The sequence below is a fragment of the Rattus rattus genome, chromosome 9 (assembly GCF_011064425.1).
Source record: "Rattus rattus isolate New Zealand chromosome 9, Rrattus_CSIRO_v1, whole genome shotgun sequence".
NCBI classification, from domain to species: Eukaryota; Metazoa; Chordata; class Mammalia; order Rodentia; family Muridae; genus Rattus; species Rattus rattus.
The window spans coordinates 7,959,776-7,977,837 of NC_046162.1; the positions used below are offsets into that span (position 1 = coordinate 7,959,776).

The 18,062-nt window shown below is 45.0% G+C and overlaps 1 protein-coding gene across 4 annotated transcripts in view; it reads left to right on the top strand.

Annotated features, from left to right (window-relative positions):
* The window catches only part of Myh11 (myosin heavy chain 11), an 88,206-nt gene that overhangs the window by 11,287 nt on the left and 58,857 nt on the right, over positions 1 to 18,062 (top strand). For 2 of the 4 annotated variants that reach the window (XM_032912445.1, XM_032912443.1), the window contains 3 exons: positions 2,013 to 2,373; positions 9,373 to 9,529; positions 17,473 to 17,500. In XM_032912445.1, coding sequence (XP_032768336.1) covers positions 2,029 to 2,373; positions 9,373 to 9,529; positions 17,473 to 17,500 — 530 coding nt within the window. In that variant the 5' untranslated portion in view covers positions 2,013 to 2,028. Of the gene's footprint in view, positions 1 to 2,012; positions 2,374 to 9,372; positions 9,530 to 17,472; positions 17,501 to 18,062 lie in introns of those variants that run through there. The other 2 variants (XM_032912444.1, XM_032912446.1) reach the window with 1 other exon arrangement.

Below are 18,062 nucleotides of genomic sequence, written 5' to 3' on the forward strand. Positions count from 1 at the left end.
TAGTTGTGGGGTTAGGTGGTGTCAGCCTGATCCATCACTCTCCAGCTAGTAGTCTTAAAATAAAGGGTCTGGTGGCTGAGGAAAAAGCTCAGTTGCAAAGAAAACATGAAAACCTGAGTTCAGATCTGTAAAACCCACATAAAGAGCCAGGCATGGCGGCATGCACCCATAACCCCAGCACTGGGGAAACAGAGACAGGAGAATACCAAGAACTTGCTGGTCAGTCAGTCTAGTTTAATTGGTGAGCTCCAAGCTCAGTGAGACCCTGTCTCAAAAATAAGATGGAGATGATCTGTCATCAAGACCTGGCCTCCATACATATATGCACACATGTGAGCTCCCTCACATGAACATATTTATAAACAAACATATGCACACACTTGTGCATACATGAACAGATATCTATACTGGCATACACATTAAAACACACACACACATATATATATATATATATACAAAAGTGTGTACAAACATATGCATAGTATACAACCATGCATAAATGCACAGTCACACATATGAATGCATTCATATTCACACATGGACACATGGACACATACATATATGCTATATCTTATATTATACTCCATTACTATCCCCCAGTCCAGGTTTCAAATATTTACAAACAGAAAAGCGGGCTACTACCTGTACTTTTTCCCAATTGCCTTTGAACAGAGATCTCTCGACACCTGATCCCCGCAGCGCTCCCTGCGGCAGAGCTTCATCCGGAAACAACCCCCATGCACTCTATTGATTTTAATACTGGGGATTACCTGGAGCTTTGTAAAGCTAAACACACTGTCTACTGCTAAACACTTCATTCTTTGCCCCTTTCCCATGGGGCGTTTTCAATCCAGTTATTTTTAGTGTGTTCTTAGATTTACGCATCCACTAGTACAGACTCAAGAATATTTTTATCATCCCCCAAATAACTGTATCTGTTAGCTGTAACCTTGTAGTTCTTCCCCAGTTGCTAATTTACATTGTTTTCATGACTTGCCTATTCTGGACATTTCTTATAAATGTCACTATGCTGTATGTGGCCTTTCAGCATTGCAGCACTTTGGTTCCTTTTTATGGCTCAATACTGCTCTACTTATGGATCTACCACACTATCTATCCATTCATCTCAACATAGTCATGGGTGGTATTTCTACTTTGGGGCTATTATAAGCTTGCTAGGAGTATTTATGACCACATCTTTAGATGCACTGATGCATTCATTTATCCTAAGAACAGATCCTGGATCATATGGTGGTTCTGTGTTCAAACATCAGAGGCACCACCATTTATTTTATAATAGGCATTTAAGATTTGGGTATCTTCTAACTGGGTGGTGGTGGTACACGCCTGTAGTCCCAGCTCCTGGGAGGCAGAGGCAAGTAGATCTCTGTGAATTAGAGTGAGCTCCAGGACAGACAAGAAAGCCTATTTTGAAAAAACAAAAAGCAAAACCTAACAAAACAACATCAAAAAAAAAAAAAAAAAGATCTAGGCATCTCCCTGTGTCAAAGTTTGCAGACGAACGTCTTAAGTACCAAGTAGTAGTTCACTGTAAGAAACTGTCTGTTTTATACTTTGTCCCACAAATGCACCCATTACTTTGGATTGCCTGGGTTTCATTCTGAGTCTCTCATGTCATTCCTTACCTGAAGGATCTCAGGGTTACTGCCCTCTTTGATAATATAAGCCAAACTGCAAGGACCATTCTTTTTTTTTTTAATTTTTTGTATTTATTTATTATATATAAGTACACTGTAGCTGTCTTCAGACACATCAGAAGAGGGCACCAGATCTCATTACAGATGGCTGTGAGCCACCATGTGGTTACTGGGAATTGAACTCATGACCTCTGGGAGAGCAGACAGTGCTCTTAACCTCTGAGCCATCTCTCCAGCCCTGCAAGGACCATTCTTATTCTTTTGTGTTTGTACTCTACATCCCAAGATGCAGAGAGTGAGGTGAGGGCCTACTTGTCTTTGGTTTTACTCTGTCCCTGTCTTTTCACTCCACAGGGGACCACCAAGCACAATGGCACAGAAAGGGCAGCTCAGTGATGATGAGAAGTTCCTCTTTGTGGATAAAAACTTCATAAACAGCCCAATGGCCCAGGCCGACTGGGTAGCCAAGAAGCTAGTATGGGTCCCTTCAGAGAAGCAGGGCTTCGAAGCAGCCAGCATCAAGGAGGAGAAGGGTGATGAGGTGGTTGTAGAGCTGGTGGAAAACGGAAAGAAGGTCACAGTGGGCAAAGATGACATCCAAAAAATGAACCCACCCAAGTTCTCCAAGGTGGAAGACATGGCCGAGCTGACATGCCTCAATGAGGCTTCTGTGCTGCACAACCTGAGGGAACGGTACTTCTCAGGCCTCATCTATGTGAGTATCTTGGGGTGATGAACTTCTTTCAGCCTCCTTGTGGAAGAAACGGTGATTAGAAATGTGTTTGTGTGACCTGGTATGGTGCATGTTTGTAATCGCAGCATTCAGGATGTTGATGTGGAAGATGAAGAGTTCAAGGCTAGCCCGGGCTACATAGTGAGACCCTGTCTCCAAAAAACGTGCTTCTTATGTATATAAGAGGACCTGAGTTTGGATCCCTAGCACCCAATTAGAAAGGACATGACAACATGTCCTATAACCCCTGTCCTAGGAGATACAGAGAGTAGGCTAGCTGAACTGATGAATTCTGCATTTAGTCTCAAAAAATAAGGCAATGAATGAGGACGACATCCATTATCAACCTCTGGTGTGAACATACATCTTCATGCATAAATCTCACACACACAAACATGCACCACATATACACAAACAAAATTGTGTTTAGGTTGTAGGTCAAAATTCTGCATATCTGACTACAAGTTGGGGTCACACTTCAAGGTGGAGTCACGCAGACCTGAATCACAGCTCTATCCTGCCCTGCCTGGTTCAAGGTGTAGAACAGGCTATTGTATTCTTCAGCCCTCTTGTTTGTAAAATAGGCATACTCAGAATCTACACCATCATCCACTCAGCTTTCGAGCACATGACAGGGTACAATGAGTGTTGATGTCATTCCTGGCCCTTCCTCCATCTCAGTATTAGGAAAAGCTCCTCAGAGAGGCTGGTGCCTTCCTGTTCCTGGAGAATAGGTCACATAAGGATCTAAATAGGTTTTCTGGAGGGCCTCTATGCCACATAGAAATAACCACGTTGGACCTAAGACTCTGTGGGTCCACTCCAAGTATGACTTGGAGTCATACTTTCCAACATGGCTACCTCTGAATACTTGCCTCTTGACTAATTGAGATGTGAGTCTGTTTGTTTATTTGCTTTTGTTTGTTTGCTTTAAACGTGATTATTTATGAGGTCATTTCTTCAGCTATATCTTGGCCACACGTCATGAGTATGCTATACTAGATGTGCAGCTGCTATACTAGATGGCATAATTTGAACGCATTCTCACCATCGAGTTCTGTTTCTCAGCCTGACCTACCTGAGGATGGTTTAACTAGAGGACACAGGTTCCTTGTGGATTGGACCAGCTCCTCAGAACACAAAGGACACAGATGCTCCCAGTGTTCCTGGAGCAGAGGCCATGTCGGCAGGTGCTGCTGAGTCCTTTCGAAGGTTTCCTTTTTCCCCAGCATGGTCTTCCCTTCTCTGAACCATGAGGAGCGATGTCAATCTTATGTACTGAGGCTCTTTCTAGAAAGAGATCAGAGATACTTCCTGGCCGTTGGACCCTTGAGAATGCCAGGGTTCTTGTTCTTGCTTTTGTGTCTGCTGTGATTGGCTGTTACTGGTGGCTTGTTGGGTTCCTTGCATATCCTCTGAAAAAGGATGCTCTATGGCCACAGCATCGTTTTTCAACCCTTCAAGGTATCCAGCCTTTAACAATGTGGCACAGTATAGTCACTTATAGATGTGTTTAGCCAAGTTTATTCTGGGACTTACAGGGCCCGTGGGCTGCAAGTTAGACACACACTCCTGTTAACAGTTTGCCTTTTGAAAATGATAAGAAGGACTTCCCCCTACCCCATGGGGGTGTAAAATGCTCTGCAGATAATTTTTTTCCAAATTAGGAAAAGTAGTAGTACTTGCTGAAGAGAGCACTGCTTTCTAGGACTCTAATCTCCCCTCAAGATGCAGTGCATGTGTGGGGACAGAGATGGGCCTATGTGCTCATTTCACCTAACAATTCTATGACATGGTGGAAATCAGGAACTATAGGGGCTTGGGAAGTTCCCAAGACCAGAGATCATTAGAAGCAGATTAAAGTGTATGGAGGCTTCAGATCCCTGCCCTGCTTCTCTGGATTAGATCAATCCTCTTGGCCTCAGGACTACGTGCCCACTGCTACCTAGTATCATTCTGCTCAAATGAATCACTTCACAGAAACTTCTGCCCACCGTGAAAATTAAAGCTGTACAAGTTTGGGAGCCAGAAGTGAACTCCAGCCTACAACAACATAACATAGGGTTTCTGTTGACTGAGTGTGTCAGAGAATTCTGAACCCTTGACTCAGGAGGCTAGCCAGCTGATATTTTTTCCCTTAATGATAGACTCCTTCCACTGGACTCATCTTAAACAAAGAGCCTTTCAGAAAGTTGTGGCAGACCTTTTGCCGTCTGACATCTAGAAGGTTCTGTCTAAGACAGAGGGCTTGCTTCCTCTTTTGACCACAGGTTCGTAGTTGCTTCAGCGTTTAGGACACACCTGGCACACAGCTCGGATCCCTGGTCTCAGGCTCTTCCTGCACTGTCATTGGCTAAGACATCTCTGTCTATAATTTATTACAAAGGACATTAGCAGTTAGCAGTGTTCCAGGCATCGTGCTAGAGTTGGGGTGGAGATAGCTAGGGGAGAGGAGAAGGCTCAACTTTGGGTCTGTCATATGCCAGGGACTTTCCTGAACAGGGACACTGTGGAATCAGTCACTCTACAGGGCCTCAGAGTACAGAAAGAAAGAGTAGAGCTGCAGGCTACCTCTTGGGAAACCTCATAAATTATTTCTTATAATCTTACTACTTCAAAGATAAAGCACGGCTGTCTGCTCAAAAATTATTTTTATAAAATATATTGAGGCTTGGCAGGTAGCTTAGTAGAGAAAGTGCTTGCTGAGCACACATGAGGACCTGAGTTTAGAAACTCAGTGCCCATGTAAAAAGCCAGGTGGTGGTGTACCTCTCTAATCCTAGCACTGGGTAGAGACAGATGGGTTCCAGGACATCTCTGGGTGCCAGCCTAGGCAGTCAGTGAATGCCAGAATCAGTGAGATGCCACTAAATGATAGTGGAAGATACTCTATGTTGACCTTTGGCTCCTACACACATGCACATATGTGCACACATGTACTGATTCACATACAATGCATACACTCCCAAAAGAAAGTCATATGTCTCAAGAGGTAGGAGTCCCTCCCTCCCTTTTGTCTTAAGGACAAATGTGGCTGACAGGGTCATTGTGCAGGTCTGAGACCTAACATCACATCACTCCCTCCCTGTTCCTTGTGCAGCTCATTCCCTTTGCTCAGCTGTGCTGTGGCCTTCCACCTCTCTGTGTCAGTACCTAGTTAGATCAAGGCCTATTGAATAGCTAGGGGATGCAGAACTTCCCCTTTTATCCCAGCCCTTATCCTTCCCAGCCTTTCCATTGCCTTCCACCCCCATCCGCCACCCCCCACCCACCACTCCTCAGAGACTAGCCCCCCACCGCCCACCCACTGCACCTCAGAGAGACTAGCCCACCGTTTGCTCAGAGATGAGAATATCACTATTTAGCTCAAGCTAAACTTGAGGTCCTCCTACCTCAGCTTTCCCAGTGCTCCTTTCTTTCTCACCAAACCCCAGACAATATTTTATACATATATAAATTCAAAATACTTTCTGCTTCCTTTAAGTGGCAGCTTGGGCCATGTTCTATTCTTATGTTCTTTCTCTCTTTCTCTCCCTGTCCCTGTCCCTGTCTTCCCCCCACTCCACCTCTCTTTCTCTCCCATCTTAACATGTACTTTTCACAGCAGAGCAGAATCTCCTGCTACAGCCATGAACCATACCAGCAAGGCTATCCCCCACTGTCAGGCACTTTGGTTGTCACTGGCCCCCTAGTCACAGCAGAAGTACATCCTTCATGGTTTGTCAGTCTCCAGCACAAAAAGTGCCGGATGCCATAGACAGCCTTGTAGAGAATGCAGGGTTGTGATTATTCTCTAGAGGAGAGAGGGGTCTCAGGGTTGGGTCATGTACACATCTAGTGGGTTGTGAGGCAAAGCTGAGATTGCCCCTGGCATGTGGCTTTCACTCAACTTCTTCCTCATTACTACCAATCCTCTTCCTGAGGCCAAGGTCTTGGGAGCAGCTCCTGCTTGGTGCTCTGAGCTGACCATATAAAGCATGAGTGAACAACCAGGCCTGCTTCCTAATACGGTCAAAAAAGGGAGATCCTACTCCAGCTGGGACCTGCTGGTGGCACTGGGCCTTGAGATGCCTTGCTAGAACAGGAGGAGGGATCTTGGGACTTCTAAATTCAAGCATCAGGAGAGGGACTATCCTGGGCATGAGACCCTGGTTTCCTCCAGAGGATTTGCCAGCTGAGCAGACTCGGATCTGCCTGAAGCATGGATTAAGTATGTGCTATGTGGTTCCAAAGGAAAAGTAAGCAGGCAGGAGGACAGTACTTCTCTCCCTGGGAAACTGGAGGTTATTAAGTCTCAAACTCAGGAAAAATGGCTGACCAAGGGGCCTATTTAACATATCAAAGCTGATACTGAGCCCAGGTTCTCCCAGCATCTTTCATGTACCCATTAAAGAGTCATTCTAGTACACAGCTATTTTGGCTACATGGCCCCTTTCTTTGCCTTGTGGTCTCTTGGCTTCTTGTGGTCTCCTGACTCAGCCCTGGCCTCTTAGCTCCTAGTTCCTTTCTCTTCCTCTCTTGCCTGCACCAACCCCAAACCTTTTCAGTCCAGGCCCTTTCAGGTGCTTCTGGTTTGTCTACCACAAACCTTTTGCTTAGCCCTTATCTAGGGGTGTAAGGTCCTCGTTTTTTTTCCCTTTTCAGACGTGGAATCAGGAGGACTTCTTTCTTTTACAGATTTTACTCAGCAAATATTTACTGGATAAGTGTTTACCCTGTGCTGGGTGCTGTGCTGGGTACTAGAGATGCACTAGTATAAAGTTCAGTCTGGGAGAGTAACATTGAAGCTGAGCCCTGACAGCTGAGATGGAAATGGGTCTGGAAAGACCAGGGGAAAGGAATTCCATGCAGTGGGAACAGCATATATAGAGGCTCCAGATTTGTCCAGAGGCTCCCAGCTAGAAGATAGCAAGGTGAGGGTTCAAATTGAAGTCCCCAGTATCCTTAACTACTGATTGGGTTAATTATTACCTACTATATGCCAAGATTTGGGGCTGAAAAAGACAATAGGAGCTCAGGTGGTGTGGGTGACTGTAGTTGGCCCTTTCAGGTCAGAGAATGACCTGGGAAACACCAGGCAGATCTCCCACCAAGCTGGAGCTTCTCCTGGCCCCTGCTGACCTTGAAAGATAGCTCTTCCTCTGACTGTTCTAGCTGCCTGTACCTAGCCCACATCCCACTTTTCTGCCTCCCCCTCTGCCTCCGAGCTTTCTCTCTTTTCATCTGGATTGCCGTCATTGTCCTTTAAGATTTAGCACCCCAGCAGTCCCTACGGTCACCCCAACACTGTTTAGGGGTTCTCTTGTTCCTGTTCCGGTTGCTTGATGTGTCTCCTGTTATCCTCTCTTCCCTCACTGGTAGCCTATCAAGCTTGGATATTTGGGGTTCAGTGGCCCCGAGAGTCCTTCTCTTCAACCCTGAACTCTGCAGCTGTCAGGAGCAGAGGGCATGGCCTTGTTTCTCCACCACCATCCCTTTTTTTAAGACAGGATTTCATGCAGCCCAGGTTGGCCACACACTTGCTTTGTAGCTGAGGATGACTTTGAACTCCTGATGCTCTGAGTCCTGGGATTACAAATGTGCACTACAATAGCTAGTTTATGTGGTACTTGGGATGGAACCCAGGGCTTTGTGCATTCTAGACAAGTACTCTACTCACTGAGCCACATTACCAACCTTTGTTCCCTTTACACCTTTGAACATGCAGTATGTCAACTCCTCTCCACTGGGAGTTGGTTCCCTATGTTACTTTATTTCAGTGACATCTCTAGTTTGTGATATGCATGTCTCACTTCTCAGCATTTACATTCCTAAATTATTAAATTATGACTATGCGGCTGGGCATGGTGGTGCACACCTTTAATCCTAGCATTCAGGAGGCAGAGGCTGGCAGATCTCTGTACATTCCAGACTAACCTGGTCTACAAAGAAAGTTCCAGAATAGCCAGGGCTAAACAGAGAAACTCTGTCTCAAAATAACCAAAACAAACCAAAAAATTACTTCTGAGGCCTCTTCAATAAAATAATAGCACATTTCCTCCTTCTACATAAGGTTAGGACCATCCTGCTGTCCACCCCCTCCTCTTCAGGGTCTTGTGTTATACTTTTCATTGCTGTTTTTGTTACAAATTAAAAACTACATTGTTATTGGTATTATTTTGGCTTGTGTTGTTTTTTGAGACACAGTTTCTTTTTGTAGCCCTGGCTGTCCTTGAACTCACTCTGTAGACAACCTGGTATGTTCTCAGAGATCTGTTTGCCTCTATGCTAGGATTAAAGGTAGGTGCCACCACCACCCATTGGTATTCTTTAAGTAGCATTCTATCTTTTAATCAAATAAAAATGAGATAAATAACAAAAGGAATTTTAGGAGAGCTGGGGAGATGGCCCAGTTGCTAAGGTACTTGCTGCTCGAGCATGAGAACCTGAGTTGATTTCCCAGCACCCACAGGGAGAAGCTGGGTGTAATGAGCCACACTCCTGGCATTCCAGTGCTGGGGAGTGAGAGATGGGAATTCTTGGAGTTTATGCTTACCCACCTAGCCTGGTGAGTTCCAGATTCAGTGAGGGAGCCCATCTTAAACAACAAAGAGTAGACAATTGGAGAAGATGCCCCATGCTGATCCCTGTTCTCCACGTGTCTTCAAAATGTGCATGTATACCCTACATATAAACATGTGCACAGAGACATACAAGTTATCCCCCAGGCTTAGTGAGGTAGAAGGCAGAGGTAGCTTGGGAGCTTAGAAGTGAGTTCAGAACTGGTTAAGTCTTAACCACAGGTTGTTTGGGAACCCAATCTTGCTTTTTTCTTTCGTGTGTGTGTGTGTGTGTGTGTGTGTGTGTGTCCTGAATACAAGGCTCTTTGCTTAGCTGCTGAGGAAACCCTTAGTTTCCACACCATGATATGAGGCTGCTGATTGTGGGTGTGGGAGTTCCCCCACCCATCATAAGGAAACTGAGCCTGGTTCTCTCTTGCAGACCTACTCGGGCCTCTTCTGTGTGGTGGTCAACCCCTACAAGCACCTACCCATCTACTCAGAAAAGATTGTGGACATGTACAAGGGCAAGAAGAGGCATGAGATGCCGCCTCACATCTATGCCATTGCTGATACGGCCTACAGAAGCATGCTACAAGGTGAGCTGCCAGGCCCCCAGAACCACCTCAGGCCTCAGTACCCACCCCCACCTGCCTAAGTCCCCAGCAGGAATGTGGAGTTTGGCAGGCAAAGCCTTGACTAAAAAAGGGCAAAAAGCAAAAAGAACATCAGTCTGCAGCAAGGAGAGGGGCAGGGAACTCAGGGCTTGAGCAAATATGGGCATCGTCCTCTCTGACTTCTGCCATCCCCGTGGCTGTTCCAGAGCCCTGACCATATATGCATGATGAGCATTTGTGGGGTTGAAACTCAAATCTAAACAATGTTTATGTTTTTATCTCTATTTTACACAGTTCTAAGGTAATTTTTGACAATGTTTCAAACAATTTTGTTTATGAAGTAACGTTTTGTCAAATGGAATTTTCCCATTGTGGTTTCATGTTTGGACTAAAAAATGTTTCAGATTTTGGATTTTAGGATTCTCAACCCAAGTGACTGCTATTTTGAATGAGCATTCCTATTGGGATAAAATGGCAGATACATAAATGAAATAATAGGGAAAGTGTTAATTTAAGAGTCCCACTGAAATTAATTCTTATTCCTGATACAGTAGAATAATTACCATTGAGATGAAGATATGAATGAAGTATTCTAGAAAGTTCCCATGACTTTTTCCAGCCAGTACCTCTTCAGTGCATGCCTCCTACCTGCTAAGGTCACTGCTGTTCTAATTTCTGTCACCATCAGCTTAGCTTTAGTGAAAGATACACTTATGTTTCTTACTTAGTACTTTCTAGAGGAGCTGCTTTTCCTCAAACCTCCTCAGAAGAAGCAGTAACATGTCAGTCATAGCATGAATTCTAGGGTCATGCCATGCTATGTGACTGTGAATGATTCTAAAACATCCTCTACCTCTGCTTTTCCTCTGTAAAAAGAGATAGACAACTGGGTCTTGATCAGTGTGGTACACCAGGCCATAGGACACAGACACAGGATGATTGCAAGTTTGAGACTATCCTGGGCTACACACTGAGTTTGAGGTTAGCGGGGGCTACAAAATGAGATCCTGTCTCAGACAATCAATGCACCTTCTAGGGCTAACATGAGCATTAGATGAACTATTACATCTTATGTTTTCAAAACAGTGGCTGGTACTTAACAATCAAAATCCTTTCTAAGCCTAAGACACTACAGGTCAAACATCCCTAATTCTAAAATCTAAAAACTACAATGATCCAAGATCTGGGATAATTTCATTGCAAATTCTAGGAAGTGTAAATTCTAGGTTGTGAAATTTTGTTTATGAGCAAAGTTATTTAAAACATCCCATAAGGCAAGCAAAACAGTGCATGAGTAAAATCCAAACTCTGGAGAGGCAGAGGCAGGCAGAGCTCTGAGACTTTGAGGCTAGCCTGATCTACAGACAGAGCTCCAAGGCAGCCAGAGCTACATAGAAATGTTCTGTTTACAAACAAACACATAAAACACATGGAATGACCTCCAGATGGGCTGGAGAGATGGCCCAGTAGTTAAGAACACCTACTGCTATTCCAGAGAACTTAAGTTTAGTTTCCAGTACCTAGGTTAGGCAGCTCACAAATTCTTGTAACTACAGCTTCAAGAGATCCAATGCACTCTTCTGGTCCTATGAGCATCTGCTTTGGGTGGAAACTCCCTAGGCTTCCATGACTAAAGAAACAAAATCTTTAAAAATTCAGATAATATCTAGAAGACATATGTGAGACTTGCCTCCCATCTGCAGACTTATCACCTCGCCAAAGGGAGAGAAATCAAGGGTGGAGATTTGGAGGGAGACACATTTGCTCAGACCATGGTACCTTCTAATAATTAGAAGGAGGTTGATCATGGCTATGTTCTCTACCTTCCTGATTCAGTCATTACTGCCCATTAACATTTCTCTGGGTTACTAGTTTCATTCAGTCTTCATTCATTCACTCACTCATGCATGCATTCATGACAGAGTTATACTATGCAGCCCAGAATGCCCTGGAATGTGAAGTCTCCCTGCTCTGGCCTCTCAGGAACTAGAATTACAGGCATATATGGCTACATCTGGCCCCAGATCCTTGTTTTCAGTGGTGAAGATAGAGGACTGGGATAGCTCAGTAGGTAAAGTGGGGGTCTAAGTTTGATTCCCAGAACCCAGTGTGAAAAACCTGAGTGTGGCAGCACCTGCTTGTAATTCCAGAACTGAAGAGGTGGAAACAGGTGGATTCTCACCAGTCTAGCTTGATCAGTGAGTTCGTGAGAGCTTGTGAGAAACCCTGAGAGAGGTAGCACCTGAGGTTGACCTTTGATCTCCACATGCATGTGCATGTATGTATGTATGTATGTATGTATGTATGTATGTATGTATGTATATAAATAAAAGCACACACCAACATGCTACTGACAGTTAATACAGTACTCACAGCTCTGAGCTGTGTCATAGGGATCTTCAAGCCACTTGTCAGAGCCCTCTGGATTCAAGAATGAAAGGCACACACAGGCCAGTAAATTTTTCTTCTTCCCTGTCATGGAGATCCCACCCTTCTTCTCTCCCAGTTCCTAGCCTGAGTTAATCTCCAAGTTCTGCCTCAGTCTACCTGCCTAGCCATTGGCCATCTCTTTGTTTCTCAATGTCTTTGTGGTCTGTTCCAGGTTATATGAGGATCACTCTGAGCCATGCCTGAGCCTTAGCTGACATCTGCCCTGGTGTCAGAAGAGGACCCAGGATTGACAACTTTGCATTAGCCTCACACAGTGTGTAGAACCTTCTGGAAGCTAACTTCTTGGGGGATATAAAGTAGGGAGTTGTTTGCTTTGGGCTTGGGATCCTCCCTGCCCCTGTCCCTGCCCCTGCTCCCACTCTGTCATATCTACAGCTGGCTGGTACCAGAAGGAAGAGAGGCGTGGAGTCTGGGATGCATTCCCAGCTCCACTTTCCTTTTTCCTCTTATGGGTAGCCTACAGGTAGTCTCAGCAGCCAGCAGCAAGAACTCCCGGAGGAATCAACCAAAATAGCCAGCCCATGAGACTCTGAGAGGCTGGACACCTCCAAGGAGTTCTTGCCTGCTGTGCCTCAATGTGACCCTGGGCCCATTATCCTACCCCTCAAGCACATCACAAGACCCAAATTTCCAAAGATAAGTCCCCATGCCAGGTAGGAAGGGTAGATAGGGGTAGATAAGTGGTGGAGGTGAGTCCCAGGACCCAAGCTAGAAGCTGAGCCACAGGAAGGCTGTCACTACCCATAGGTGCACAGGGTACATTCTTCCTGCCTCTGATCTGCTCTGGTCAGCTTGGGGTTTTCTGCCTACCACCACCCCTCCTGCACATAGTTCATTACAGGCATAGCATGAAAGGCTTATTGTTACTCTGGGAAGCCTGGGAAGCCACAGAGGTATACAGAGGTCTGTGGACTGGTGCATGCCCTGGTTACAAGTGTGGCTACAGCCCTCAGACATTTTCTTACATGTTTGACTCCTGTCTTAGTATTCTTTTGTTGTGAAGAGAGCATGCCAAAGCAACTCTGATAAAACACGGCACTTGGCAACTGAAAAGATGGCTCAGCAGTTAAAATCACTGACTGCTCTTCCAGAGGACCAAGGTTCAAATCCCAGCCCCCACATGGCAGCTCACACTGTCTGTAACTCTAAGATCTGACACCCCCACACATACATACAGGCAAACACCAATGGACATAAGATAATATAAAATAATTTTAAAAAATAAGGCAAAACAACAGGGGCCTGGCTTACAGTTTCAGATGGTCAGTTCATGATCATCATGATGGAAAACAGGCAGGCATGACATTGGAGTAGCTGAGAGCTTTACATCCTGATCTGCAGGCAGAGAGAGGTACTCAGAGAAACCTCAGATCCCATCCATCATGACACACCTCCTCAAACAAGGCTCTATCACCTCCAGTGAGGCCACATCCAAAAGGCCTCGCCTCCTAATCCTTCTCAAACAGTTCTAACTGGAGACTAAGCATTCAGACATATGAGTCTATGGGGGCCATTTTCATTCAATCCACCACAACTCCCATACTTCACCATTTGTGACACAGAAACAAGAACAGTGGCTCTTGTTGGCTTATGTTTCCAGGCCCTGGTGCACAGCAGAGCTTACCCATGATGGTATAAGCCAAGTATGATAGCAATGCCTGAAATCCCAGTTCCCAGGAGGCAAAAACAGGATGATTGTGAATTTGAGGTCAGGGCTACATAATTGTTTTAAAAACAGACATAGAAGGAAGTACAAATTTAATTGTCTTTTTAAAAAGTCTCTATCTATCTATCTATCTATCTATCTATCTATCTATCTTTCTATCTATTGTATGAGTGCTCTGTTGCATGTACACAACTGTTGTAGCAGGTGTCAGCACTTTTTCCTTTTCATGGCTGAATGAGCATACAACATTTTCAAGTCCATTTGTTGGTTGATGGATATTTCCTTTCCTTCTCTGAGGTGAATGTGAACATAATACTGCACAGTCTTTTGTTTGTATATTTTTTTTACCAACTTGGAAAAGAAAACAAGAACAAAACTGTATGTTATATATATATATATATATTCTTCCAAAAATATATTGAAAAGCTAACAAGTTAAATAATGACTGTGGGGAAGTTAATTGCTACAATACAGAGAATCTTTGGTCTAAGGGAACCAGGGAGAACATGAAGCCTTTACAGATATAAGGAAAGACATGCCTTTCTCAATATACTTTCTTCAATCTTCAGATAAGTTGTTTTCATGAAAATACAAATCTCCCAAGAATCTCCCCTAGAGTTAAACAGTGTGCGACTTGTGCCACTATCCAGAGCAGCACAACAGGCAAGGTGTCCAGTAGATAGGTGTGGATTCTCAGCCTGTCTCAGCCATAGAGAGGTGTGGAGTCAGAGACAGTATCACCAAGGCATTGGCTCTCAGATAATATAACAAGTACTCAAAGAAAAACCTATATGTGCAACTCCACAGCAGTACAATTCACAAAAGTCCTAAAGTAGCAACCACCCAAATGTCTATCCATGGATGAATAAGATGTGGTCTATTATACAATGGAAGATTACTTGACTGTGAACACGAATAAAACAGTAATATATACTATAATTCAGATAATCCTCCCTGTGAAATACCCAGGACAGGTGAACATGTGCACACAGATGCAGCTAGGGCATACAGTTGCCAAGGGTTAGTGGGACAATTCCCTGGTGGACAGGGATGGCCTAATAGGTATAGGGTTTTACTTGGGAGTGACAGAATATTCTGGAATTAGATAGAGAAGGTGCTCATGTGATGTGAATATCCTTAGTGAGCTCGTTCATGTGATGTTAATTTCACAGCCATGAATAACAGAAGGACCTGAATAGACAAGGAGATGTGTGCTGGGGCAGAAGGCCTTGCTCTCTCTTTTTTAAAAAAATGATAAATTACATTTATTGGTTTTGCATGTGTGCAGTGGCATGTGCACACATGTGGAGGTCCAACTATAGTTTGTGGAAGTCAGTTCTCTCCTTCCACCAGGTGGATCCCAAGTTGTTATTTAGGTCTTCAGGTTGACCACACGACCTTTTATCCACAAAGCCTGGCTCATCCCCTGGCTCTCTCCAAGACTGGGCTCAGTGAGGAAGCAGAAAGTCCCAGCCATGGAAAGTTTAGGCAAACTCCCCTGGGTCAGGTTGACAACTGACCTAGAGAAATACTTATTTTGCCCAGAGTTGTTCTTCCCATGATTGTGTTTCTGATGGGAACATCCTGGGCCAGGGAGCTGCCAATGGCCCTCAGCACAGAGCCTGCTCCTCCTCCTGGGAGGCCTGGGAGCCTCTGACCCTATAAATCTCTGCTGCTCAGGAACCAGCTCTTGCCAGGTTGCTGAAAAAAAAAAAAAAAGCCTGGTGCCCTCCCCAAGTCAGATGAAAGAACAGAACCCATGATCTGCCAGTGTCCAAGCCTTTCCTTAAAATAATGGAAGCCAGGGCTGGGAATACAGCTTAGAGAACAAAGTGCCTGCTTAACCGACATGAGGCATCCGTCCCCAGAGCTGCATCAACGGTGAGTGCTAGAGACCCGGAATCATAGAACTGAGAAGGTAGAGGCCAAGGCATCAGACATTCAGAGTCATCCTAGCCTACATAGTGAGTTTGAAGTTAACCTGAGCTATGTGAGACCCTGTCGGGGCCTCAGGCTGCAGAGACAGTTTTGCTGCCTGTGTTCTAGTCACAGGGCACTTGTTCCTCTAGCCCTCACCTCAAACAGTTAGTATGTATTGGGTTTCTTTTCTCTTCCTCCTTCCTTCCTTCCTTCCTTCCTTCCTTCCTTCCTTCCTTTTTTCCTTTTCTTCTTCCTTCCTTTCTTTCAAGATAGGGTCTCACTGTGTAGCCTTAGCTACTTACTGTATAGCCAAGGATGACCTTTAATTCCTGATTTCCTGATTCCATTATCCATCTATCCATTCTCCTGTTTCTCCTTTGATCTGTGTCCATCTATCCTATAAATTATTAAAAATAGATAACAGTGCTCCCAACCACGTGCTGGGCAGTAGAGGTACAGTATTCTGCGGTGAACTGAGGCTGAAGGCATGGAACTAAGAATAGATGGTGCCACCTCTGGCATTGCCCATTGGATGTGGCACTCTGGTATCTCTGCTCTTGGCTGCTGGTTGGAATGTTGGTCACTGTTCCCATGTTCCTCAGAGGTTCCTGGCTGGCCCTCTGGGGCACTTCCTGAGTAGAAAGCTGTCAATGATGCCTGATTGACCCTTGCTCTTATGATGTACTCTGTATGGGGGGGATGATGTCTCTGGTACCATCAGGCACTGAACTGTCACCTTCCAGAGAGAAAGAGACTACCTAGGAGCTTGCAGATTGTGGAAACAGTGGCATGGGTCAGAGGAGGTTGAATAGTAGACACCAAGTGCCTGGAGGGAAGCAAGAGAGGCCTCTGTGGTACTCTATCTATAACCAAGTACTAATTCTAAGTCAGATGATCCAGTCAACCTAGCTCTGGGCATATTCTTAACTCTTCCCTTGGAACAAAAGGAACCACCCCAAGGCTTCTATTTCAGTTAGAGCAATTATTGCTGTGACAAAACACCATAATCAAAACAACTTGGGGGAGGAAAGTGTTTATTTGCTTATACTTCCATGTCACTGAAGTCAGGGCAGAAACTCTTTAACAGGGCAGGATCCTGGAAGCAGGAGCTGATGCAGAGGCCATGGAGGGTGCAGCTTACTGGCTTGCTCCCTGTGGTTTGCTCAGCCTGCTTCTTTTAGAGCCCAGGACCACAAGCCCAGGAATGGCCTCACCCACAATGGGCTGAGCTTCCCCACATCATTAATTAAGAAAATGTTTTACATCCGGATGTTATGGAAGTATATTGTAAATTGAGATTTCCTCCTTTCAGATGACTCTAGTTTGTGTCGCAGTGACATAAAATATCTAGCACAGCTTTCTAGAATGATGGGAGTGGTGTAGGGACAGATCTAAAAAAAGCAGCATTGCTCTCCTCAGAAGAGAGATGAGTGCTGGTCACAACCCAAGGTTGTTCACGATAATACATCACAGCTGATGGAGCTGACACAGCAAGCTAGAGCACTTACTTCAGACCTCAGAGCAGAGAGACCTACAGCCACAGGGTACCTGGTTAGCCTACACCCAGAGTGTGCCCAGTCTATTACCTAATCAGGAGGGGTGAGCTCTTGGAGACCCCCAGAGCTGGTGTGGCTGGAGGCCTGCACTCCTTCCCCCGAGTGCATCATGCTCAAAACTCTTTCGAGAGACATCTCAGGGACTGCTGTTGTCCTTGTGAATTTGCTTTGGCCTCCTATGTCCTGGGTATCCAGTACAGCTGGCCCCTGGCCACTTCCCAGTCTGGCTAGCATGTGGGAACTTGAGAATACAGCCTTGTTTGAGCCAGGTCCAGACCCTTGGATTCAGGGCTCAATGTAATTCACACTCTGTTTTTTTTCTCTATTTGCAGATCGTGAAGACCAGTCCATTCTGTGCACGTAAGTGATACTATTTTTCTTTTGTTGTCGACTGAAGCCAAAGATATCCAGGATGGGATCTTTGATGTGTTCATCATTGTAATTGCCTAATCTTGTCCCTGGGACAGGGTACATGTGATGGAAACCAGCATACTTGAATGCCTAAGGATGCTGGCGCTGTTCTATTTTTGATTACCTTTTTAAAAATGTATCATGCAAGTGTGTATGATGGTTTGTATATGCTTAGCCCAGGGAATGGCACTATTAGGTGTGGCCTTGTTGGCATAGGTATATCCTTGTGGGCATGGGCTTTAAGACCCTCAACCTAGTTGCCTGGAAGTCAGTCTTCTCTTAGAGGCCTGCAGATGAAGATGTAGACCTCTCAGCTCCTCCTGTACCATGCGTGCCTGGATGCTGCCATGCTCACACCTTGATGATACTGGTCTGGCTCTCTGAACCTGTAAGCCAGCTCCAATTGAAGTTGTCCTTCTAAGAGTTGCCTTTGTCATGGTGTCTGTTCACAGAAGGAAAACCCCAATTAAGACAGTGTGTAAGGTACACAAGTGCCATGGTACACGTAGAG